Below are 27,417 nucleotides of genomic sequence, written 5' to 3'. Positions count from 1 at the left end.
TTTCCCTTCCCACTGTTGCCAAAGTGCTTGCTCATAGGGGCTCATACGATTGTTGGGTTTTTCTCTGTATCTATTAATGTAGGGTCTACATTACAGTATAAAGTGCTTTGAGGTGACTGTCGATGTGATTTGGCGATGTATAAATAAAACTGAATTGAATTGAGCCTTAATGCAGGCTCTCTCCTTCGTCTGTCCTTTGCTAGCGCTCAGCCTCTTGCAGGCTCTCTGCTTTCTCTCCTAGCCTTCACTGGCCTTGATCTCTATCACAGATCATGAGCTCTGTCTCAGCTCCGTAACGCTCTTCTGGCCACCGATGGCCCTTTAACTCTGCCCGCTCTGTGTCTCATTTACCACAATCCACTTCTAAGCTTAGAATAGAATAGAATTATTGTTACAATAAAATTGTGGAATTGTTTGATTGCTTTCTGTTTATCAATAAATCATGTTCCGTTCATCCTAAAAATCTCTGCTTATTGAAATGAAGCTTACACATGGTTCAATAAAGAAAAATCTGTATCGCAGATCTGTCTGTGTTTGTTGGCCAATCTATCCTTTTCATCACTTCCACTTTCCTGTCAAGCTCACTGCTGACATCACTGGTCTAGTCCAATTATCTTTCTATCCGGCCCTCGCAGTCTTTCATGCAGACCGGCTCTTCCTCATCTCAGCCTCTCACATGCTACTCAGAGCTCCATCCAAGCCTCTTCATCTTCATCTTCTTTGTGAATGTTTTGTCTAACTTCTGCCTGTTACTCCCAAATAATAATTTACATTATTTGCGAACACTGAGTTTAAAACTAGTGATTTTGTATTATTATTTTGTACACACTCATTTCCTGTTATGGCATTAAGTTTCTTTGTATGCACCACTGGCTGTATAAACATCACTGGATAACAGTCCTTTCTATAGTCAGTGGTGCATAGGTTGTCATTTTTAAATAAAGCTTGTTAAAAATGTCGATGGGTTTTATTGTGAAAGGAAGGAACAGGAAGAAGTTTTTTTGCACATGCGTAGAACGTTTCTGGCTCTGCTCGGTAGTCGAAGCTGAAAACGGTTGTGTACTTTATAGCAGATAAATATTTGAGCTGCTGAAGTAACGATGTGTTCAGTCGAGTATTTGAGAGACTTTGTTAATGAGCGACTAACGGCTGCTGCTGAAGAGATATTCGGAGCCTTTGTAAAAACGATCGTCCAGAATGAGGCCGATGCCAGGCAGCGCATACTCCGGGATATCACCGTTAAGTTCCCCAAAATAAAGTTACAGAGAATAGGTACGTAACAAAACCACCGCTGCATGATAAAGCTGCGAACTAGTGGATCAGTAGCACGCATTTAAAGGGGTGAAACGGACAGGTAGATGTAACGAGGTCACGGAAATGCTGCTGTAAACTTCACTGAAAATAAATTGATGCCCTCGGGTTATTGTGAAGGAGCGCATACCTGAAACGGTTTACTGCAGGTTCCAGATGGCGTGGGAAATTGATTCACATTTCAGGCGTGGGTGTAACACAAAGAAGGTTACTTTATAGTTTGATATCGATCACATAACGCGTTTCTTTTGTTAGCAGTGCGTGTCTCTTTGTGTCTCTGCTTTTGGCCACATACTGATTTATATAACCCCACCCCCATTCTCTCCGTGGGATACTACTACATCTGTCCTTTCAAGTTGTCTTTGTGTTAGCTGCGTTGAGAAATCTGGAGAAATTATAAAGCTCATGGACAATGGAGACATTCAAGGAGCAGCTGAAACGAGCACAGCGAGCAGGAAACACAGTATTATCCCAGTTATATTTTCCCAGTGCAGTAGTGTGTTTATTTCTAACACGACTGCTCTAAAACTTCAACTGTATTCATGCAATCAGTACACGGTACTCAGTTTGTTCAGGTCCCAGGTGTCCCTTAAGAGGGTCGTTGACCCACTATTCAAATCAAATCCAAATCAAATCACTTTTATTGTCACATCATATGTGCAGGTACACTGGTCCATTACATGCGAGTGAAATTCTTGTGTGTGAGCTTCACAAGCAACAGAGGTGTGCAAAACATACCATAACATAAAACAAGGAAAATATAAGAATGGCTAAATCTGAGAGTAATAAATATATGTACAATATATAATAGTATATGCATTACTGGATGTGTATACTAAATATGTTTTTCTACGTGTGTGTGTGTGTGTGTACACATATTTTACAAATTAAATAGAGTAAACAATAAATAAAATGTATAAACTATACAGAGGTTGGTAGTTGAACATGTGCAAAACAAGTGGCATTAATGTACAGTATGGAGTGCATAATGTTGAAGTTCCAGTAGTAAGGGTGAGGTGTCTGTGATGTATATTCATCATGTGAGCCAAGGTGTCAAAAAAGGGTGTAGGTCGCTATCGGCAGAGACTTCGGGTGAAGCCACTGTGGGACCTCGCCTCGCCCTATCATGTGACTTATTCAGATCAACTGACGCAAGATGTGAGTAGGGGTTGAGGTGCCTGGGAAGGGATCTCAAAACTGGGATGTAGGTAGCAGACAGTTGGTGTCGTAAGCCCCGCCCTCTGTTCAAGGATGGTTTCTTTCACTCCTCTTTCAAACCATCTGTTTTCACTGTCCAAAATGTGGACATTGGCATCCTCAAAGAGTGACCTTTGACCTTTAGATGCAGATGTACAGCCGAGTCTTGTCCTGTCAAGGTGGCGCTTCTATGCTGTGCCATGCGTTTATGCAGTGGCTGTTTAATTTCTTCACTGCAGAGGTCTGAGCTCTCCTAGTTGCACTCCACAGCATACACTGTGTTGCTTAGCTTGTGTTTGGGATGAACCAGTTTGTGTATGAGTGTGTGGCTCGTTGGTGTCTGACCTTCTTTACTCTGCATCTGTGCTGGTTGGATGAAGGCCCAGCTGGGATAACCACATATTTTGAAAGCTTTGTTTACATGTGTGTTCCATTTCTTTGCCTCCTGCCCTGGGCGTGTTTTCTGCCCAGTGTTGTAGGGTCCAAGTTTGTGTTCCAGACGGTGGTGGGAGTCAAAGAGGAGGTAGTGGTCTGTGTGTGTGGGCATCAGCTATACTGCCGCAGCGTCCTCTGTTGTTGTGGTTGTGTCACATACAAATGACATCACAGGACTTGCAGTTGCATTGCTATGACGTCCGACACACATTGAGGTGGTATTTAGTAGTAATTAAAAACAACAGTAACAGAGTCGAGTCAGGCTAAGTTGGTAATAATGGAAGACAAGCTGTTGTGGTGCAGACATGTACGACTGTGTTGGTTTTATGGTTGTTTTATTGATGTATGAGTACAGAAGCTCAGAGCTTTACAGATTACACAGAGACACAAACACTCAGATGTCTCTATGTCCAGTTTTTAACTTCTTCCCTTCCTCTATTTTTAATTTAACCAGGAAGATCCCATTGAGATTAAAAACCTCTTTTTCAAGGGAGACCTGCCAAGATAGGTAGCAGCACATATCTCACAGTTACGGAAATTACACAATTAAACACAGGCACACACACACACACACACACACACACACACACACACACACACACACACACACACACACACACACAAAAGCACTTCCTGTGTCAGTGCTTATGTGCTTGTATTGTCTGACACATGTTGTTGAGGACAACACTCCAGCAGCTTCCTGTGCCCTAACAGCAGGCATACATGGACGTGACTGTGTTGTGGTGGCCTGTGTTTTTAACAAGGCTAACACATATCCCCTGAACTAACTTTCACTGTGTTTCTGTGTTTCACTGAGTTTCTGTTTCACTGTGTTTCTGTGTTTCACGTTTTCTGTGTTCCACTGTGTTTCACTGTTTCCGTGTTTTTCTGTGTTTCACTGTTTCTGTGTTCCACTGTGTTTCACTGTTTCCGTGTTTTTCTGTGTTTCACTGTTTCTGTGTTTCACTTTGCTCCACTGTTTCCGTGTTTCTCTGTGTTTCACTGTGTTCCACGTTTTGTGTGTTTTTCTGTGTTTCTGTGTTTCACTGTGTTTCCGTGTTTCTCTGTGTTTCACTGTGTTTCTGTGTTTCACTGTGTTTCTGTGTTTCACGTTTTCTGTGTTCCACTGTGTTTCACTGTTTCCGTGTTTTTCTGTGTTTCACTGTTTCTGTGTTTCACTGTGTTTCACTGTTTCTGTGTTTCACTGTGTTTCACTGATTCTGTGTTTCACTGTGTTTCACTGTTTCTCTGTGTTTCACTGTGTTTCTGTATTTCACTGTGTTCCACTGTTTCCGTGTTTCACTGTGTTTCTGTGTTGCACTGTTTCTGTGTTTCTCTGTGTTTCTGTGTTTCACTGTGGGGACAGTGTTCTTTGGGTTGTATGCACTCCTTGTTTTCTCCAAACATAAGCGGCGTCTCTATGGCCAAAGAGCTCTAGTTTCATGTCATGTGCCCACAGGAGGTATTTCCAATATGCATAATCTTTCTCCAGGTTGTCCTTAGTGTACTTTATTCTGGCTTGAGGGTGAGGGAGATTTTTTTGTTGGTCAGTAACGTTGCAGTCCATTGTCTGGGTTTTAGTGATTGTATTCTTTGAATCTACTTTTCACAACGTGGCTAAGTCATTCACTCTAGTGTCTCGGCAGCTGTTCTGGGTCTTTAGACCGCTGGATCTTTCTTCAGGCATTTTCTGTATTGTGTGGCACACTTTATATTTCTTGATGTTGCTTCTAATTCCAATTCTTTAAACCTGGAAACGCTGTAATAACTTATAGCCATCTCCTGATTTGTGAGCAACAAAAGTTATTTTTCTCAAGTTTAAATGTCTTTGGTTATTTATATATGACTTCCAGCGCCACTCCAAGCTTGCAGCCAGTATCAGCAGCTGCGATCTGACAGAGTCCTTTTTTCACTTTGTCCTTGATGTAAATATGTAAGAAAATTGTGTATGTTTCTGTTCTGTGTCCTGTGTACTCTTTGTTTGTATATGTGTCTTTTTGGCTGCTGTTACAACCAAATTTCCCCTTGTGGGCCAATTAAAGGATTATTCTATTCTATTCTATTTTTGGCATGATGTTCAGACAGCTCAAACCTTTGCTGGACTGTTAGTGTGTGTACATTGGAAGATAGCCCTCAGTTTGAACGTAACAACCTTTGATGATTACAGAGTTAACCTTGTAGAGTTGATGGATGTGCCTGTGCTCCAAAGCACATGACCGATTCAGGACTTTTGTCGACTATGCGAACTTCATACTATAAACCAGTTTTTAAATTGTGTTGGTAAGCAAAGTAAAAATAGGCTTATAATAAATAATCTACAGTAGGGGTAGGCAACCTTTCTGATGACGAGTGCCATTTAAAATTTCCTCAGAAGTCAGTGTGCCATATGATTGCATTAGCAATAAATTTAATAACTCTCTATATGAACAGTTACACAATATATAGAACCACTTTATAGAATTATATTTGTTTGCAGATGTTGGCAGCTATCAGCGAATAGTTATCAGCTGTTTTGAAACAAAAAAAAGACACTTTTTATCCATAACAAGAACTACATGACAGCAAATGACAGGAATATACTGTTGGTGTTTTTATAGACTTAAAAAAGGCGTTTGATACAATTGATCATTCTATATTAATGAATAAACTAGAGAGATATGGCATAAGAGGGTTAGCATACAAGTGGATGAAAAGTTACCTGGATGACAGAAATCAATATGTCGAATTCAATAATGTAAAATCTAAGCAGTTGAAGGTAACTTGTGGTGTTCCTCAGGGCTCTGTGCTGGGCCCTAAATTATTTTTATTATATATAAATGACATATGTAGCATTTCCAAACTGTTAAAATGTGTATTGTTTGCTGATGATACCAGTCTGTACTGCTCAGGTAAAAACCTAGAACAGCTTCTGACTACAGCGGAAAAGGAGTTAAATATATTAAAAAACTGGTTTGACATATATATATGTATATGTGTATGTATATATATATATGTATGTGTGTATGTATGTATGTATGTATGTATATATATGTCTATGTATGTATATATATGTGTATGTATTAGGGGTGCAACGATATTCGTATCGATATTGAACCGTTCGATACAGTGCTTTCGGTTCGGTACACATATGTATCGAACAATACAAAATTTGTAATTTATTTTATCAACTTTCCTTCTGACGATGCTGTCTGTGTTGAGCGCTCAGTGGATCTGCACTCGACAGTGCAGCCTAGGCGGAGTAGTCGAGTGCAGATTCACTGAGCACAGGGCAAGCTAGCGAGACAGAAGTTAAGCTCTCCTTGCAACATGCCAATATGAACCCCTCCACCCTCATTCAGATCTGGCGTTTGGAACTATTTTGGTCTTCATGTGACGTATGACCCTGAAGGTAAGCGCGTCATGGACTAAAGTAAAACAGTATGTTGGATGTGCCACGCAATGCTCAATTACATGGGTGGGAGCTAGTGTGTTAGCGCAGTTAGCTCGCTAACGTGTTGGCCGTCCAGCCCCACGCTCAGGGCGATCCGCGGTAGCTCGTTAACAGAGATTTGCCGTGTTGTGGCGTTAAGGTCATTTCAACGAGATTTACGCTGACAGCACTAGTGGGAACACAACGAATATGACTGCACATTTACTCCAACATCATCCTAGTGCAAAGACAAGTGGAAGCCGACAAAAACAACAAGCATGCATGCTACAAACTTTACCCGAGTCATTTAGACAGCCGTTAGCACAGGATTCTCCTTATGGGGACCTGATATGTTTAATATGCTGCTGAGAATATAGCCCAGAAGAAGCGTATAGTATAGCTTTTATTTTGGAAAGAGACATTTCTCTGTAATAAACTCTCTTTTCCAAAGATGAGTGATTCCTCAATCAGATACAGGGCTCGCAATATCGCTAGCCCGACGTCCCGGGGCTAGCGATCTTTCCAGTCGGGCTACCAAAATCTCTCTCTGCCCTGCCCGTCGGGCTATTGTAGGAAGGAAAAATATATGTCAATGCTTTTGCATTCTTTCGGAAATGTAGCTGGGTAATTATGTCATTGGCATCGGTGAGCCACTGTCAATATGTGACATATTGAAATCGCGTTTGAATTTGCGCTTCTCACATAAGCTCAGCGATTCTCTGCGCGATCAACCTCTCACATGTTTAAGCTTGCTGCGGGAGATTTCACTTGTCATGTTTGCATAGTAAGCTAACGATTAATAAGACGATGTCAGAGGAATTGGTGCACAAATTATCATCACTCACAGATCAGTGCTGTCGCTCTCTATACACAGTTCGCACGATTGCAAAGTGAAAGCAAAAAAACAAGCGCAAATTCAAACGCGACTTCAATATGTCACATATTGACAGTGGCTCACCGATGCCAATGACATAATTACCCAGCTACATTTCCGAAAGAATGCAAAAGCATTGACATATATTTTTCCTTCCTACAATAGCCCGACGGGCAGGGCAGAGAGAGATTTTGGTAGCCCGACTGGAAAAATCGCTAGCCCCGGGACGTCGGGCTAGCGATATTGCGAGCCCTGTATCTGATTGAGGAATCACTCATCTTTGGAAAAGAGAGTTTATTACAGAGAAATGTCTCTTTCCAAAATAAAAGCTATACTATCCGCTTCTTCTGGGCTATATTCTCAGCAGCATAAGGAGAATCATGTGCTAACAGCTGTCTAAATGACTCGGCTAAAGTTAGTAGCATGCTTGCTTGTTTTTTTTCTGCTTCCACTTGTCTTTGCACTAGGATGATGTCGGCGTAAATGTGCAGTCATATTCGTTGTGTTCCCACTAGTGCTTTCAGGTTAATCTCGTTGAAATGACCTTAACGCCACAACACGGCAAATCTCCGTTAACGAGCTACCGCCGATCGCCCCGTGCATGGGGCTAGACGGCCAACACGTTAACGAGCTAACTGCGCTAACACACTAGTTCCCACCCATGTAATTGAGCATTGCATGGCACATCCAACATACTGTTTTACTTTAGTCCATGACTCGCTTACCTTCAGGGTCATACGTCACATGAAAACCAAAATAATTCCAAATGCCAGATCTGAATGAGGGTGGGGGAGGTCCATGTTGCAAGGAGAGCTTAACTTCTGTCTCGCTAGCTTGCCCTGCGCTCTTCCTTCTGACGATGCTGTACGTGTTGAGCGCTCAGTGAATCTGCGTTCGACTACTCCGCCTAGGCTGCACTGTCGAGCCTAGGCGGAGTAATCGAACGCAGATTCACTGAGCGCTCAACACAGACAGCATCGTCAGAAGGAAAGTTGATAAAATAAATTACAAATTTTGTATTGTTCGATACATATGCGTACCGAACCGAAAGCACTGTATCGAACGGTTCAATATCGATACGAATATCGTTGCACCCCTAATATATATATATATATATATATATATATATATATATATATATATATGTATGTATGTATATATGTATGTATGTATGTATATATATATATATATATATTAGGGGTGCAACGATACACAAAATTCACGGTTCGGTTCGATACTTTGGTGTCACGGTTCGATATTTTTTCGATACAAAAAAAAATGTTCATGCCTTTTTAATTTGTCATTTATTAAAATTATAAATATATATATTTTAACTCAAAAGTACAGTTTTTAAATTTAACCCTAACCCCTGTGCGTGTTTTTTATTTTGACAGCGAATGCGCACCTGTGGACTACTTATGTGCAGCCCTGGTTATTTAGCTCGTCATATTGCAGCCACAGAAATTCTTTTGTCCATGAAACCATAAAGCTGCACTTTCTTTTTGCCTTATAGTCTGATTTGTCATAACTTCTCCGTTTTGTGGTAAGCTTTTCTTTGGCTGTCACTTCTTCACCCTGACCTGTCTTATTTGGCTCAGCAGAACTGAAATGCTTTTACACACGCACTCACATAAGCTCAGCGATTCTCTGCGTGATCAACCTCTCACATGTTTAAGCTGCGGGAGATTTCACTTGTCATGTTTGCATAGTAAGCTAACGATTGATAAGACGATGTCAGAGTAATTGGTGCACAAATTATCATCACTCACAGATCACTGCTGTCGCTCTCTATACACAGTTCGCACGATTGCAAAGTGAAAGCAAAAAAACAAGCGCAAATTCAAACGCGACTTCAATATGTCACATATTGACAGTGGCTCACCGATGCCAATGACATAATTACCCAGCTACATTTCTGAAAGAATGCAAAAGCATTGACATATATTTTTCCTACAATAGCCCGACGGGCAGGGCAGAGAGAGATTTTGGTAGCGCGACAGAAAAAATCGCTAGCCCGACGTCCTGGGGCTAGCGATATTGCAAGCCCTGTATCTGATTGAGGAATCACTCATCTTTGGAAAAGAGAGTTTATTACAGAGAAATGTCTCTTTCCAAAATAAAAGCTATACTATCCGCTTCTTCTGGGCTATATTCTCAGCAGCATAAGGAGAATCATGTGCTAACAGCTGTCTAAATGACTCGGCTAAAGTTAGTAGCATGCTTGTTGTTTTTGACTTTGCACTAGGATGATGTCGGCGTAAATGTGCAGTCATATTCGTTGTGTTCCCACTAGTGCTTTCAGGTTAATCTCGTTGAAATGACCTTAACGCCACAACACGGCAAATCTCCGTTAACGAGCTACCGCCGATCGCTCCGTGCATGGGGCTAGACGGCCAACACGTTAACGAGCTAACTGCGCTAACACACTAGTTCCCACCCATGTAATTGAGCATTGCATGGCACATCCAACATACTGTTTTACTTTAGTCCATGACTCGCTTACCTTCAGGGTCATACGTCACATGAAAACCAAAATAATTCCAAACGCCAGATCTGAATGAGGTTCAATTTGCCTGTTGCAAGGAGAGCTTAACTTCTGTCTTGCTAGCTTGCCCTGCGCTCTTCCTTCTGACTATGCTGTCTGTGTTGAGCGCTCAGTGGATCTGCGCTGGACAGTGCAGCCTAGGCGGAGTAGTTGAACACAGATTCACTGAGCGCTCAACACAGACAGCATCGTCAGAAGGAAAGTTGATAAAATAAATTACAAATGTTGTATTGTTCGATACATATGCGTACCGAACCGAAAGCACTGTATCGAACGGTTCAATATCGATACGAATATCGTTGCACCCCTAGTATATATATATATATATAAAAATAAAAAACACCCAGCACGCCCCTGCGGGCGGTTTATCCTTCAAGCTCGGGTCCTCTACCAGAGTCCTGGGACCTTGAGGGTCCTGCGCAGTATCTTAGCTGTTCCCAGGACTGCGCTCTTCTGGACAGAGATCTCCGATGTTGTTCCTGGGATCTGCTGGGGCCACTCGCCTAGCTTGGGAGTCACCGCACCTAGTGCTCCGATTACCACGGGGACCACTGTTACCTTCACCCTCCACATCCTCTCGAGCTCTTCTCTGAGCCCTTGGTATTTCTCCAGCTTCTCGTGTTCCTTCTTCCTGATATTGCTGTCATTCGGAACTGCTACATCGATCACTACGGCCGTCTTCTTCTGTTTGTCTACCACCACTATGACCGGTTGGTTAGCCACCACAATTTTAGGGCTGCTCAATTAATCGAATTTTAATCATGATTACGATCTGGGCTTTCAACGATCATTAAAAATGACTGAGCCGATTATTAGCCCCTCCCTCATTTATCCGCGACACCTTAAAGGCCGGTCCGTGAAAATATTGTCGGGCATAAACCGGTCCGTGGCGCAAAAAAAGGTGGAGACCGCTGATTAAGAGGACCCGAGGGAAGCTCGGAAAGCTAAGCAGAAGTTATTTGGAGAGAAGAGTGACTGCCGTTGGCTGAAAAGAGAGGTAAAAAAAAACTTCAGTGGTGTTGCACACTATTTTATATTATTTTTTAAAGTCATTATTCAATACGTTGTTATTGTTAACCCTTTAAAGCTGGTCAGAGCTGCACGCTCCGTTTTGTGTAGCTATTTTTAATTCCCTGTAGAACCTGAACCGTGTAAGCTAGCGCAATATTTTTTTTTGCATATGAAACCGGAGGAGTTGTACTTACATCTTATGCCGTCAGCTTGTCCTCGGTCACGGTTTCCTTCCACATAAAGCTTTGCAAAATTTGCATAAAAAGCGCTTGCAGGAACAAAAACATAATATTCCAGAAACACGCTTTGCCGATCCGATCAGCTGTTCGTAACACTTCCCACAGTGAAACAGACGTCAGCGCGAACTATCGCATGTCCGCCATTTCCTGCCCGAAACCGGAAGCGACGTCATTTTCGCAGAAAATGTAGTTTTTTACTTGTAGGCCTTAAAAGCCTATAATGGTGTTTTCATAAGTCATGTTTGACTTTTCTGAATTGTTTCTGGGATGCTTAGAACTCGAATTGCACTGCTGGAAATAGTTTATTTTGATGCACCTGCTGTTTTCTTTGCAAATTTGCATCATAGGATTGTTTTTTTGTTTTTCCTGCAGTATATAAAAATTGGTGTATCTCCAAAATAAAACTATGAAGACACTCAAAATAAATTTCCTGTGGTGGGAAACTATTTTTTGCAACTTTTTTGTATTTAAAGTTTTGAGAGATAAACCTCTTAAATTTCTCCAAGTAGAAATATATGTAAAAAAAAAAACAAAAACAATTTTCAATTTTTTTGTAGTTTATTGCACTTTTTTGCAATTAATGTAGTTACTATGGACTTAATGCATACATATTATTAAAATATGGGCTATAACAGTAGTATAGCAACTTGAAATGCTCCCACAAATGGCACTACAACATGTAAAAAAATAATATGAGCTCTGGCGGACTTGGTTCTATAGTAGGTCTTAAAGGGTTAAATAAATATCGTCAAATAATTGAGATCTCAATTTCAGTGAAAATAATCGTGATTATCATTTTTGCCATAATCGAGCAGCCCTACACCATTTTGTCCGTCTGTATCTGGAAGTCCCACAGGATCTTAGCTCGGTCATTCTCCACCACCCTTGGGGGCATCTCCCATTTTGACCTCGGGACTTCCAGGTTATACTCGGCACAGATGTTCCTGTACACTATACCGGCCACTTGGTTATGGCGTTCCATGTATGCCTTGCCTGCTAGCATCTTGCACCCTGCTGTTATGTGCTGGATTGTCTCTGGGGCATCTTTACACAGCCTGCACCTGGGGTCTTGCCTGGTGTGATAGACCCCAGCCTCTATGGATCTTGTGCTCACAGATTGTTCTTGTGCTGCCATGATTAGTGCCTCTGTGCTGTCTTTCAGTCCAGCTTTGTCCAGCCACTGGTAGGATTTCTGGATGTCAGCCACCTCCTCTATCTGCCGGTGGTACATACCGTGCAGGGGCCTGTCCTTCCATGATGGTTCCTCATCTCCCTCCTCTTTCTTGGGTTTCTGCTGCCTGAGGTATTCACTGAGCACTCGGTCAGTTGGGGCCATCTTCCCAATGTATTCTTGGATGTTCGTTGTCTCATCCTGGACTGTGGTGCTGACACTCACCAGTCCCTGGCCCCCTTCCTTCCGCTTAGCGTACAGCCTCAGGGTGCTGGACTTGGGGTGAAACCCTCCATGCATGGTAAGGAGCTTTCTTGTCTTTATGTCAGTGGCTTCTATCTCCTCCTTTGGCCAGCCTATTACCCCAGCAGGGTACCTGATCACGGGAAGGGCGTAGGTGTTGATGGCCCGGGTCTTGTTCTTACCGTTCAGCTGACTCCTCAGGACTTGCCTGACCCTCTGCAGGTACTTGGTGGTTGCAGCTTTTCTAGCGGCCTCTTCATGGTTCCCATTTGCCTGCGGGATCCCCAGGTACTTGTAGCTGTCCTCTATGTCTGCAATGTTGCCTTCTGGTAGTTCAATCCCCTCAGTTCTGACTACCTTCCCTCTCTTTGTTACCATCCGACTACACTTCTCCAGTCCGAACGACATTCCAATGTCATTGCTGTATAGCCTGGTAGTGTGGATCAGTGAATCGATGTCTCGTTCACTCTTGGCATACAGCTTGATGTCATCCATGTACAGGAGGTGGCTGACAACTGCTCCGTTCCGTAGTCGGTATCCGTAGCCATATATAATATATATACCCCCACCCGCCCCCCGGAAGAGGGGGGTATATTACAGCACTGAGCTTGAACTCTGGGTCAAAGATTCAAGTTGCAGTTATATATATTTCCAATCACCTTAAATCTTCACTCAAAAGTGTATATACAGATGTATTATACATAAGAGACAAATGTTGTTCCTTCAGTATGTTGGCATTACTAAATTTGGCTCAATGCTTACATATATGTGTAAAAAGAAAATGTACGAGCTGTGAAAACTGTTTCTGATAGAATGAAGAGTAGACTGATATATGAAATATTCCTTTATTGGGTGAGAAAATCAGACCATGTCATAACTGCTTTAAGTCATACAGAATAGATATCAGAGCCTTAAACAGGCTGACGTCTGCTAAATGGGTCAAACTGGGCAGAAAGTCTACAAACACATAACATCCTTATAGTAGAGCTGGGCGATATGAGATTTTTTCATATCACGATATGTTTTTTTCATTTCAGGCGATAACGATATCTATCATGATATAAGCCAAATAACTATATTTGTAAGATTTAAATGTGCCGTTGCTCACAAGTAAAATGTGAAATAATCAGCAGCTTGTTTTTATTTAAATATTTATTTCCCATAATAAGTTCAACAGGGTAGATGTACTTAAGGAACATGAGACTTTTTCAGATAAATAAAGGCAAATATTGCAAACTACACAAAAGGCAGCCACTAAAGCGTTTAAGTTTCAAAATAGCACAAACGAAACAGACTACTAAATTGTCAATTCCACTTAGAAACAAAATATTAATTCTAAAAATAAATCTTAGTTTGTTTTACAGAAGAACAGACAAAACTGACTAACTTTTGTCAATATCAAATAAACTGAGAACTAAAAGGAAATTCTCAATCTCTCCTTGTTGTATAGCTGAGCTTTTCAAACAGTTTTAACAGTTACTTTAGTCTGACAAAAGCCGAATGACGAATTAGCGCTTCCAGTCAGAGACTGAGGCTACGTCCACACGTACACGGGTATTTTTGAAAACGGAGATTTTCCGTTTTCGTTTTAAAAAATAATCCCGTCCACACATAAAGGCACTAATGTCACATAACTTTGCCGACATGTGGCCAACAGTAATGTTTTAATTTTCTTCGTTATTAAACATTCACACATAATAAATAAGTGACATCATATTCAGTACTTACTTTTGACAGTTCACTCTTTGGCCGCTCCCTTCTGCCTTCTGCCGTATTTTGCGGCAAAATAATCCACACCCACCGCCGCGCTATGAATTGTGGGATATATGGGACCACAAAGCGTGCACCGGACCACACTTGATATTTGGGGAAATCGACGGCGCATTTGGAGTACGCATTTGAAGTGCACTTCGAATTGGGACCGCGTGGCGGTGACGTAATCGGACTTAAAATGCGTACTTCAAGCGTGCAGACCCTGAATTGGGACACAGCCAGAGAGTTACAGGACTCTCTCCCAGACCACAGGCTCATAATACAAGTCAGAGCTTTATTTAAAAAAAATAGAAAAAAAGAAAGTTGTGTTTTCAAAATTGGAGTTCAAGTTATTTTTACTTCCAATAGTGTTAACATACTACACAGGACATGGACAAGATTTTTTTTATTTTCACTGTAAGTGGGCTAAAGCAGTTAATTAAAAGTAGTCTAACATAAATGTAAATGCTGTAATTTGATTATTTTAATAAACCATGTAACTTGGATGGATTCGATGCTGGTGTGACCACAGTGCACACGTCTGCTCTTGCTCACAGTGGTCCAAGGGACGCTCAGGGAGTTGGTGTGTTCGCTCAGACACATGAAACATCACAGGGAACATTACCAAGTACTGATGTCACAGGTGCTGGTCCAAAACACACCAAGGGCAGAGAGCCTGAAGATGTCTGAGATATGTTGATGTTGGGTGGACAGGATTTCTTTTATTAATAAAACATTATTTAAGGAATCTTAAATCTCAGAGTCAGTGAGCTGTCGGCTTTCAGCCCCGACGGCGTGTTCGTGTACGTGCTGTCGGGTGAGAAATCCGAGAAAGAGAAAGCTGATTCTGATGGTCCGCTCTGTGTTTATGGCTTCCTGCTCTCATTTGCTGTTTGTTGAAATAGTTTTGTGAGCTTTAACCTGAGATTCCGGCATTTCTGGCAAAATACATTTATATTTAAAAGTCGATTCAGGATTTCATGAATCGATATCGCTTTGTTCAAGCTACTCACCTCTCTCTATGTGCCTGCACTTTCAAACGTCCATGCGAAGGACTAAGGGACAATTACAGGACCACGGCCAATCGCAGAGGTCCCATCCCTGACTATCTCTGGACGCTAACCCCCCAAATGCGAACAATCAGAGATTTGGTTGCCCTCTAGAGCCCTGCAGGTCTATTTTCAGTTGAAGATATGGGTGAGTGCTACAGAGTCATGCATTAAATGAAGCACTGAAGCAAAGAGTTTGCAACAATGATGTTTTATAATTGAGTTAATACAATTACTCAGTGGGTGGCTGCAGCTCAGTGTCCACTATAAACACACCGCTTTGCTGAGTGTCAACAACAGATGGTGCTTTCTTCAAAAAAATACCTACTCGTGCAGGTAACTACTCGTGTAGTGCACGAATACCTAAATGCTTGCTCCATGGAGGATGATTGTTGGGATGTTCTCTTTGAGAGCTTTCATTCTTAAATATTTTCACCTGGTAAAATATATCCATCCATCTTCTTCCGCTTATCCGGAGCCGGGTCGCGGGGGCAGCAGCCTAAGCAGAGAAGCCCAGACCTCCCTCTCCCCAGCCACTTCCTCCAGCTTATCTGGGGAACACCAAGGCGTTCCCAGGCCAGCTGAGAGATCAGAATCAGAATCAGAATCAGAATACTTTATTGATCCCTGGGGGAAATTATTTTTTGTTACAGTGCTCCATTTTAAACCAACATTAAGACAAGACAGACAATACGCTAACTAAGAATAGTACAATATATACATATATATACATACATACATACATAAGTCACTTATAAATAAATAGTTGGAAAAGAAACATGTGTAGCTGTAGCAGCAAACAGTGTGTTAAGTGGATGCGTTGTACAGGGAGATGGCCACAGGCAGGAATGATTTCCTGTGTCGTTCAGTGGTGCTTTTCGGTAATCTCAGTCTCTCACTGAACGAGCTCCTGTGACTGACCAACATGTCATGGAGTGGGTGGGAGGTGTTATCCAACATTGTCTTTATCTTGGACAGCATCCGCCTCTCCGACACCACCTTGAGGGAGTCCAGCTCCATCCCCACAACATTGCTGGCCTTACGGATCAGTTTATTAAGTCTGTTGGCATCTGCGACCCTCAGCCTGCTCCCCCAGCATGCAACAGCATAGAGGATCGCACTGGCCACAACAGACTCATAGAAAATCCTGAGCATTTTCTGGCAGATGTTGAAGGACCTCAGTCGCCTCAAAAAATAGAGACGACTCTGGCCCTTCCTGTAAAGTGCTGTGGTGTTTTTAGCCCAGTCCAGTTTATTGTCAATGTGTACTCCAAGGTATTTATAGTCCTCCACAATGTCAACACTGACCCCCTGGATTGAAACAGGGGTCAAGTGTTTCCTGGTCTTCCTGAAGTCCACGATCAGTTCCTTGGTCTTTGCCACGTTGAGCTGCAGATGATTCTGCTCACACCACGTGACAAAGGAGTCGACCACAGCCCGGTACTCTGTCTCATCATCCCTGCTGATGCATCCAACCACCGCAGAGTCATCAGAAAACTTCTGAAGATGGCAGGTCTCTGTGCAGTGGCTGAAGTCTGTGGTGTAGAGGGTGAAGAGGAAGGGGGAGAGGACAGTCCCCTGTGGTGCCCCTGTGTTGCTAATCACCTTGTCAGACACACACTGTGGGAGACGTACATATTGTGGTCTTCCTGTCAGGTAATCAACAATCCAGGACACCAGAGAAGCATCCACCTGCATCGCTGCTAACTTATCACCCAGGAGGGTCGGCCTGATGGTGTTGAAAGCACTGGAAAAGTCAAAAAACATGACCCTCACAGTGCTCGCCGGCTGGTCCAGATGGGTGTAGACACGATTGAGCAGGTAGATGATGGCGTCCTCTGTTCCGAGACTAGGCTGATAAGCGAACTGAAGGGGATCCAGATGTGGTCTTACTATGGGTCGCAGCTGGTCCAGGATGAGCCTTTCCAGGGTCTTCATGATGTGGGAGGTCAGTGCCACGGGCCTGTAATCCTGGGGGCCACTGGGACGAGGCGTCTTTGGTACAGGGACGAGGCATGATGTCTTCCACATCACCGGGACCCTCTGCAGACTCAGACTCAGCATAAACAGTTTATGAAAGACTCCACACAGCTGGGGGGCACAGGTCTTGAGGACAAGGGGACTCACTCCGTCTGGTCCAGCAGACTTGCCTGAGTGAAGTCTCCTCATTTGCATCTCAACCTGGTATTGAGTGAAGGTGATGGGTGGGGGAGGGGTGTCAGGACTCTCACAGGAGGCAACATGTGAAGAGAGAGGCTGGCACAGTGGTGTGGCTCTGGATTCCAGGCTGACTGCAGGTGAGGTTGTGGGGGTGGGAGCAGACACTGTGGTGTCGAATCTATTGAAAAACAGATTCAACTCGTCGGCTCTATTCTCACCTCCCTCAGCTCCCCTGCTGTTGGTTGGCCTGAATCCAGTGATGGTCTTCATGCCCCTCCACACCTCTCTCATGCTGTTCTGCTGGAGTTTCCACTCCAGCTTCCTCCTGTAATTGTCCTTAGCCTCTCTGATCTTGTCCTTTAGTAACACCTGGATCTTCCTCACCTCCTCTTTGTTGCCCCCTCTGAAAGCCCTCTTCTTGTTGTTGAGGAGGGCTTTGATGTCCTTAGTCACCCACGGCTTGTTATTTGGGTAACAATGAACAGTCTGAGCTGGAACAATGGAGTCGGTGCAGAAAGTTATGTAGCCTGTGATACACTCAGTAAGCCCATTGATGTCCTCGGCGTGAGGCTCACAGAGTGTTTCCCAGTCGGTCACCTCGAAACAGCCCTGTAGTTCCGCTATTGCCTCCTCTGACCAGAGATATAATCTTTCCAGCGTGTCCTGGGTCTGCCCCGGGGCCTCCTCCCGGTGGGACATGCTCGGAAAACCTCGCCCAGGCGGCGCCCAGGAGGCATCCTTGTCAGATGCCCAAACTGCTCGGCTGGCTCCTTTCGATGTGGAGGAGCAGCGGCTCTACTCTGAGCCCCTCCCGAATGGCCGAACTTCTCACCCTATCTCTAAGAGAGAGGCCAGCCACCCTTCGGAGGAAGCTCATTTCTGCCGCTTGTATCCGCGATCTCGTTCTTTCGGTCACTACCCACAGCTCGTGACCATAGGTGAGGGTAAGGGCGTAGATCGACCGGTAAATTGAGAGCTTCGCTTTTACGCTCAGCTCCCTCTTCACCACGACGGACCGGTACAGCGTCCGCATCAGTGCAGCCGCAGCACCAATCCGTCTGTCAATCTCCCGCTTTCTTCTCCCATCACTTGTGAACAAGACCCCGAGATACTTAAACTCCTCCACTTGGGGCAGGAACTCATCCCTGACCCGGAGTGGGCACTCCAGACAAAGAGCGATTCAGAAGATCCCTATGAAAAGACCATTGAGGGAACAGTTCACCCTGCCCGGGATAGGGTTACCGGGGCCCCGCCCTGGGGGGGAGGGTGCCCGAGGGCGAGCGTCTGGTGGCTCGGCCGGACACAGCCCGAAAAGGGGACATGGGCCCATCTTCCTGCAGGCCCACCACCCGCAGGAGGCGCCATAGGGGTCTGGTGCAATGTGAGTTAGGCGGCGGCCAGGATCAAAGGTCCTGGCGGACCGATTCCCGGCTACCAAGACTGGTAAAGTATAAAAACTCAATATTGTGCAAAAGTCTTAACCTGCTCATGGTTTATGTATACTTTGCATAGGAGAGGCCACAGTTTCACCTACTGCGATATATTTTTTTGTTCTTTGGCTACTGGCTGATTTTAAAATCATTTTCAGTCCAATGCTGTACCAGAAGAGGAATGTTTTTCCAAACCCTGTTTTAACCTAGCAGCCATCCAAATGTGAAGTGTACTAGAGCAGTGTAGATATGGGTGGGTGACTTTAATCAGCTGTTGTGTGGTGAGTTCAGGGTGAGCTTTGTGGGAGCTGTGAATGTGCGACATGGCACTAAACAAAGCAACCACATGGTGCCTTTCAGAAAACGGGTCATTAGAGGACTGCCGATAAAATATTGTCTAGACTCTGTCAATTCCATAAATGTAATTTTCCTACTTGATTTACAATTTTGCTGAAACTAATTGTAAGAGGAGCATGTGCTCTGAGGAGAGTCAGAAACACACCAGGGTAATAAGAGTGATATTGGATTTTTCATAAACACAGCTCTCCACTAGAAGCCAGGGATGTTCCTGACGTCTTAGTCTGTTTTTCTTTTTTTAATCGCCTAACTCGTCTAAAACTAAGAAACACTCAGATATTATGTTACATTTGAAAAACCGTTAAGTAAACATGCCAAAAACTAATAACATTTGAACAACTAATCACATTCTTCATACCTGGCATTGTGCATTATGAGCATTACACGCTATACTGCAGACAGACACCCAAGAGGAAAAACACACAATAAACTGATGTCAAACATGAAAACATGTTACTACAAAAGATGTTTGCATATTACTAAAATATGACAACAAATAGCATTTGAAGCGTGTGGCACATCGTGCTGTGCGTTATGATTGATGCATGCTGCAGACTGGTGCTAAGGCTAATACCTGGAACCAGGAGCAGCCTGTTTGTGAATTCATAGTCCTTTGAGAAGTTCTTGGACTTTAGACATCCACTGCAAATGATTTTCATCAAGTATCAAAAAGATTTCTTGAAAATTTCTCCAATTAATTTAGGCTAAAAATGGAGGACAAGAACAAAAAGATCTGTATTTCAGTCAGAGAGACTTTATTTATCCCCAAGGGGCAATTAAAGTAGATGATACCTTGCCGACCATACATACAATACACAAACATCACATTGGAGAGACAGGTCAGGCTAGGTAGCACTGGCTGCTCGACTACATGAGCAGCGACCCAAACCGAAACCATAGAAAATGCACAACATAAAGCTCTGTGGAGGATATTTAATTTACAAATGAGGCACTGAGAGGCTCCATCCTCAATCGCAGATTGACGCTGAAAGGTTAAAAACTAAGGCTTCGCATTGTTAGTAGTTCCAGTCCCCTCTCTTTATCGCCGCCTCCCATGCCATGCCTCTTGTTGTTACAAGGAGAAAAAATAACTCCCCCCACACTGAGCTCCAACAGGGAGATCCGTTTGAGAACAGAAATGGATGGTTAATGTACATTTTTAAAAAGCTGCTTCAATTAAAGCTGTCCAACAAATGATGAAACAGTGTGAGCAGCATGCTCTCACTGTAGAACCTTAAATTTAGCATTTTTATTGTTGTTTTATCACAAAGAAACCTGTTTCTGTCACTAACTTGAATGTCCAATGATCACAGGAGTAACCTTTTGTCATGTGTACCTTTTTATTTCTTTTTTTCTGAAGATCTCCCACAACATGTCTACAATACGGACGTTCTCACAGACCAGCAGCTCTGCAATGAGGAGAGCATCTCCAGTTTGGACCAGGAGGAAACGGTTCCTCTGCCGATTAAAGAGGAACACGAGGAACACTGCTTCACTGAGAATGAAGAGCAGCTTTTACTGAAGCAGGAAACTGACACCTTCATGGTGCCTTGCACTAATGAGGAAAGTGATGATAATGAACCCAAAATACGTTCTGACCAGTTCATCTGTCACAGCTCTCCTGGATCTAAGAATCATTACCAGGAAGTAGACAACCGTGTGGACACCAGCACAAAGCTGAAGCCAAAGAAGAGACAACACAGAAACAAAGGTTACAATGTTCCCATTCGTCAGAGTGAATGTAACATTACTACTGAAAAAAAAGAAAATGGCAAATCAAAGCAGTTTGGCTGATATTTCCTTCATATAACTCACCAACACATGCCTTCATGGAGATAACTCTAACTTTGTCCTGGAAAAATAGTTTGTTCCTTTCTAACAAAAACTCGCTTACTAATAAAAACCATCCTCTTTTCTGCACCGTAGCTATGCTGACAGTCAGAGCTCTGCACAGCCCAATAACCTATTAACTTTAAGTAGTCATGATTTCATAAAATTCTTCACAAGCAAAAGAATTTAGCCATTCAAGAGAGGAAACGATCACATCCTTCCATGAGATCCATCTTCAAGTATTCAACTTAAACATCCACTGATTTTTATTTAGACTGCTTCTTTCAGTCTCTCCAAACCATCAGTGTGTCTATTAGACACAATAGAAATACAATGCATTGATATTAAAAGTGATAATTTTATCAGTGTTAAAAACATTATGTACCACGGGTTTTTATGCTGCTGTAAATTAACCATTACTTTCAAAGCCTTTAGTTGATAAAGCTGCCTCAGGTCATTACAGATCTACCTATTTATTTTTCAAAAATGAGACCTGATAACAGAAATCAGTTAAACTGCAGGTTTGTCTGAAAGACATAACGGTCTGCATGTCCAGTAATTGTTTTTCTCCTAAATTCAGACAAAATGGAGCTTTAGAAACATGACGTTTACTCTGGTTTAACACAACGACTCCAGAAACACTGAAGAGTCTCGGAGTCATTTTTAACCAGCATATGTCCTTTAACGTCCGAGTTAATGGTGATGGTGAAAAACTACACCACACATTTGTTACTTCAAGGCTGAACTATATTGACTCCTTGTTGTTGGCTATTTTAAAGGCTCCCAGAAAAGCATAAGTGGATCTAAGACACTGCAGCAAATGTACAGCAGCACTAACAGGAACTAGAAATGGGAACTATTTCTCCCATGCTGGGTTGTCCTTACTGACTACCTATTAAATCCATAATTGAATTTAAAATCCTTCTTCTCACCTACGAAGTCTTGAATCATCAGGCCCCATTATATCTTAATTACCTCATAGTACTCATACTATCCCAACAGAGGACTCGCGGACTGCAGGCTTGTCTTTATTAACGCACAAGCCTCGGCTGTCAGCTGCACACATACAAATTGGTGGAAGCAAATACATTTAGATGGTGAACGGATAGAAAAAACTCACAATATCATACACCAAATACAACAATGTTTAAGGTCATTATTGGTGTTGAAAAATGTATTTACCTCTCATCGCAGTAGTAATGTTTTTATGTGTCCCTTTATTCCTTTAGACCACTATGCATGCAAGGAGGACATTTTCGATGACAAATGGCTCTTTAACCTGGAGAATAAATCTGGTCTGAACCAGCAGGACCTAGGCCTTCTACAAATAAAAGAGGAAGAGGAGGAACTCTTCACAAATCAGGAGGGAGAGCAGCTTGTGCTGGAGGGAGAGCAGCTTGTGCTGGAGGGAGAGCAGCTTGTACTGGAGGGAGAGCAGCTTGTACTGGAGCAGCAAACCAATCCCTTCATGATCTCTTCAGTTTTTGAGGAACAGAGTTCCTGTAAAGAAGAGCCAAACAGCCAGCTCCTTTCTCACGACTCTCTATGCCAGGGAAGAGCAGATGAGAAACCATATTCTTGTAACACCTGTGGGAAGAGATTTAAATACGTGTCAACATTGAAAGTACACACGAGCATTCACACAGGTGAGAAGCCTTTCTCTTGCGACGCATGTGGGAAAAAATTCAGGAGAAAGGATAACTTGTTGGTCCATATAAGAACTCACACCGGTGAAAAGCCTTTTGCCTGTAACATCTGTGGGAAAGCATTTAGTGACAGATCAAATCTGATATGTCACATTAGATATCACACAGGTGAGAAGCGACATTCTTGCGATACTTGTGGGAAGCGATTTTATCATAAAGGCAATTTAACGGTGCACATGGCGACGCATACAGGTATAAAACCTTACCAATGCAACACTTGTGGAAAAAGATTTATCCGCTTGGAAAAGTTGAAGAGCCACATAACCATTCACACGGGTGAAAAGCCATATTCTTGTGAAGCATGTGGGAAAAATTTCAGAAGACGTGACAAAGTACTGAACCACATGAGAACCCACACAGGTGAAAAGCCCTATCCCTGCAAGATCTGTGGGAAACCGTTTAGGGACGCTTCAAATTTGATACGTCATGTTAGGTTTCACACAGGTGAGAAGCCATATTCTTGTGCCACGTGTGGAAAAAGATTTACACAAAGCGGTAATTTGACTGCCCACATGAAAACTCACACACATATAAAGCCTTATCAATGCAACACATGTGGGAAAAAATTTACCTGCTTATCAAAGTTGCAAAGGCACACAAGAACTCACACAGGTGAGAAGCCGTATTCTTGTAAAACATGTGGAAAAGGTTTTGGCCAAATGAGGGATTTAACTGTCCACATAAGGACTCACACAGGTGATAAGCCCTACTCCTGTGTAACCTGTGGTAAAAGCTTCAGTCAGAACAGTCATTTGAATGTACACATGAGAACTCACACAGGTGAGAGGCCATATTCTTGCAAAACCTGTGGTAAGACTTTCAGTCAAAATAGTCATTTGACTGTCCACATGGGGTCTCACACAAGTGAGAGTTCTTGCAAAACATTTGGAGAAGTTTTTACTCAAAGTGGTGGGAGTGTTCACGTGAAAAATCACACAGCTGAGAGGCAGCACCTTTGCAAATCTCCTGGCAAAGGTTTCAGTTCTGTGACGGATCACACAAGAATCCACATGGGTGAGGGGGTGAAATTTAGTGAAACTACAAGATGTGGTCAAAGTAGTGACTGACAGTGTACACAAGAAGTTGCACAAGTGAGAGGAAGTATGTTTGTAAAACCTGCAAGAAGAGGTTCATTCCATGAGGTTTAATGCCACCATTGTCAAAGCATATAAAACTGCAAAATGTGGAAGATGTCAAAGTAATTGTCACTGAAACATTGATACAAATCACATGGCAAAGAGAAATTGTATTCAAATAATTATGTCACGTTATTAAGAAATGGTCGGGGAGAGATGCATCGTCAAAAACAGGAAATGTGTCAAGAAGCCAATAGAAGGGAAGCGGGGAGAAAATCCTCCACATCTTATGGAGCGATAGGTCCAAATGTAAAAAATTCAGCTTGCTAGAGTGCATGAAGAAGGTCAAGAAGAGACAACGGTGAGTGTTTTACAGCCATCGTTAAACACAGTGGGGACTCTGTTTTGGTTTGGGGCTGCATTTCAGCCACTGATGTTGGCAGTCTTATCAAAACTGATGAAATTATGAACCTATTAAAGAAGTGTCTGTGCATCTGTAAAGCTGTAAAGTGTCAGCATGACACTGGGCCTCATTTACTAATGTTTACGTAGAATTACTCTGTGTAACGAAAAAAAAAATTGTTCCCAAGAAAAATTATTGTTGGATTTATAAAACATACAACCGGCCTATTTAGTTTTTACTGCTTATTTTAATAAATCTGAAGTGTTCGGAATCAACAACCTTGTAGAATCTCCATACAGTTTGCATACTATCTGCAGACTGACCCGCCCCAATTTTCTACATAAGGACACATTTCCCTCCAGATGAAGTGGAGAAAGTGGTGATGATGTGGTAAAGAGAGACGCCTGCACCTCTAGGCAGGAAATAAGGAGAAAGTGTGACTGCACAAAATTAAATAATAATGTCTGAGGTCCAAGGTGGAAGCTTTCCAAAGTGTTTCCACAGGAGTGATGACTTTTTAAAAATAAATAAAAAGCGATACTGAGTCTGAAATGCAGGAGTTCATTTCCCCTGAAACACTTATTTTCGCTCAAGTAAGAAAGAAAATTTGAAAAAGGCGCTATGACTAACAGACGGAGGACAAGGACCACATGGAGTAATCTGTCAGCCTCATATGAAAAGCTCAATGCAATGAAAACAGAAAATCCAGATTCTTCAGCATCAAGGGTGTAGTACCAAAAACATATATATTGTAAATGATCACATCCAGCAATGGTAGAAGTCATTTTCAGTGGAAAAATAAGAACATTTAAGAAACAATAAAACACAGATTAATGGAATATTTTTAAATTAATAGATGAGGCTGTGGATGCTGCCCGCCACTCTGTTGTGGTAAAGACAGGTTTGGTGTTCCCTCAAATAAGCTGGAGGAGGTAGCAGGATTGAGGGAGGTCTAGGCGGCTCTCCTTAGGCCTCTGCCCCATGACCCTGTCCCACATAAGTGGAAGAAAATGAGTGGATGAAGGTTGACTCCCACACCTCTTTGCATCCATATATTTTTTGTTTGTTTGTTTGCGCTTATCCGGGGTCGCGGGGGGCAGCAGCTCCCTCTCCCCAGCCACCTTCTCCTAATCTCTTTAGGATTCCTGGGTCTGCCCCTCTGCCTCACCAAGGAGGCGCCCAGGGGGCATTCTTGTCAGCTGCCCTTACCACCTGAACTGCCGCCTTTCAATATGGAGGTGTAGCAGCTTTACTCTGAGTCCCTCCCGGATGGCCAGACTCTTCACCCTTTCTCTAAGGGAGAAGCCAGCCACCCTTTGGAGAAAGCTTATTCCGCCATCAAAGCTTGTGACCATAGTTGAGGGTTAGGGACGCAGACCATTACGAACCGGTACAGCGTCCACATCACTGCAGCCGCAGCACCAATCTGTCTGTCGATCTCATTTTCCCCTCTCCCCAAGACTTCAATACTTCTCTCCTTGGAGAGAACAAGTCTGATTTATTGCCGGCAATGTGGACCGCGCAATTGCAAGTCGTATAAGGACTGAATGGCGAATAGCAACAGGCCAGACACCGCTTATTCCTGAAGCACCTCCCACACAACACTAAGAAACAGTTAAATGCCTTCTCCAGGTCCACAAAACACATGTAGACTGGGCAAACTCCCATGCACCCTCAAGTATCCTTGAGAGGATAAAGAACTGGTCCAATTTTTCCACTTGGCCCGTTGGTACGAATCAATCAAAAAAAATTAAATCCAAAGTCCCACAGGGTAATCAATCCCAATAGGACTCCTCCTTCTTCTCCCCAGCATCCTTTGGAATGCTGTCAAAGTTCTGCCCAATGTGGGAGTTGAAGATGTGGCATTCCCAGCACAACATCACTATATATTCATGTGCCCCACAGATCTCCTCCACCACTTGATCCAACTCACCAGGTGGTGATCAGCGCCTCTCTTCACCTGAGTGTCCAGAACATATAGCCAAAGATGGTAAATGGGCTGGTTCTTATATAGCGCTTTTCTATTCTTCCGTGGACTCAAAGCGCTTTACACAACTTGTAAAGCATTCACACAAACACATTTTCTACGTAAGTGCTTTCTAACTAACATTCACACACACCTTCATACACTGATGAATCCATCGGCGTATGAAGGTTAGTATCTTGCCCAAGGATATTTGGCAGCCAGGAATCAAACCACCAACCTTCCGATCAGTAGATGACCTGCTCTACTGCCTGAGCTACAGCCACCCTGATGATAGGATTACAAAGTCAATCATCGACCTGCGGCCTAGGGTGTCCTGGTGCCACAGTCTGTCCTTATGTTCAAACATTGTGTTTGTAATGGACAAATTGTTATTTGCACAGAAGTCAACACAACACTTATTGTAGGGTCTACCTTGGAATATGAAACACTTTGAGGTGACTGTTGTGTTATGGCGCTGTATAAATAAAATTGAATTTAATTGAATTGAACACCGCTCAGGTTCAGATCTGGCAGGCCATTCCTCCCAGTCACGCCCCTCCAGGTCTCACTTTCGTTGCTCACATGAGCATTGCAGTCTCGCAGTAGGACGACCCTCAAGCACCACACCCAGGTACTCCAAGAAGGCTGAGTACTCTAAGCTGTCAGTTTATACATGTGCTGAATACACTGTTTTCATTTAGTGTTTTTGTTTTCTTTACCTGTGCTATTTATTTTGTGGTATATGATCATTTGGAAAACTGTAAATAAGGCTATAATAATTTGGGGGGGGGTGTTGTTTTTTGTAGCAAATTCAAATTCCTACTGCAGCCAGGCTGTGATTTGTTTGTTATCCATTGTCAGAGGGGTTACAACATTTGTTTGCAAAATACAAAGAAATTCAGTTATGAAAATACTGATAAATCACAGATTTTCCTGTAAAAAATTGTGCATTTGCACTGTTTGTAAATGAGGCTCGGTGATTCCAAACCAGTGAATAAACCAATAAAACCATACCTGGTTAGCACACAGTGGAGCACAATCCCAGAATCCAGGGATTGTGTTGACAGCAAATGAAACAAAAGGCAGCCAACATCAAAACAAAAGCTTTTTAAAGCTGTTCAATCAGCCTGGAGGACTTTTCCTAAAGACTTTGATTTTGCCTTACTTGTAAACAAAATATAAAGAAGCTTGTGTGTGTGTGTGTGTGTGTGTGTGTGTGTGTGTGTGTGTGTGTGTGTGTGTGTGTGTGTGTG

General features: G+C 42.9%; 1 protein-coding gene across 1 annotated transcript; it reads left to right on the top strand.

Annotated features, from left to right (window-relative positions):
• Nucleotides 1-1,019: 1,019 nt before the first annotated feature.
• Nucleotides 1,020-27,417, top strand: LOC308412852 (uncharacterized protein). Its single transcript, XM_080907485.1, has 3 exons — nt 1,020-1,272; nt 20,544-20,894; nt 22,243-27,417. Exons 1-3 carry the CDS (start codon nt 1,101-1,103, stop codon nt 23,784-23,786), a joined length of 2,067 nt encoding a protein of 688 aa, XP_080763611.1. The 5' UTR covers nt 1,020-1,100; the 3' UTR covers nt 23,787-27,417.

The sequence above is a fragment of the Rhamphochromis sp. 'chilingali' genome (genome assembly GCF_963969265.1).
Source record: "Rhamphochromis sp. 'chilingali' genome assembly, chromosome: 16".
NCBI classification, from domain to species: Eukaryota; Metazoa; Chordata; class Actinopteri; order Cichliformes; family Cichlidae; genus Rhamphochromis; species Rhamphochromis sp. 'chilingali'.
The sequence above is the reverse complement of the archived record's forward strand: the minus strand, read 5'-3'. Positions and strand labels throughout refer to the sequence as shown.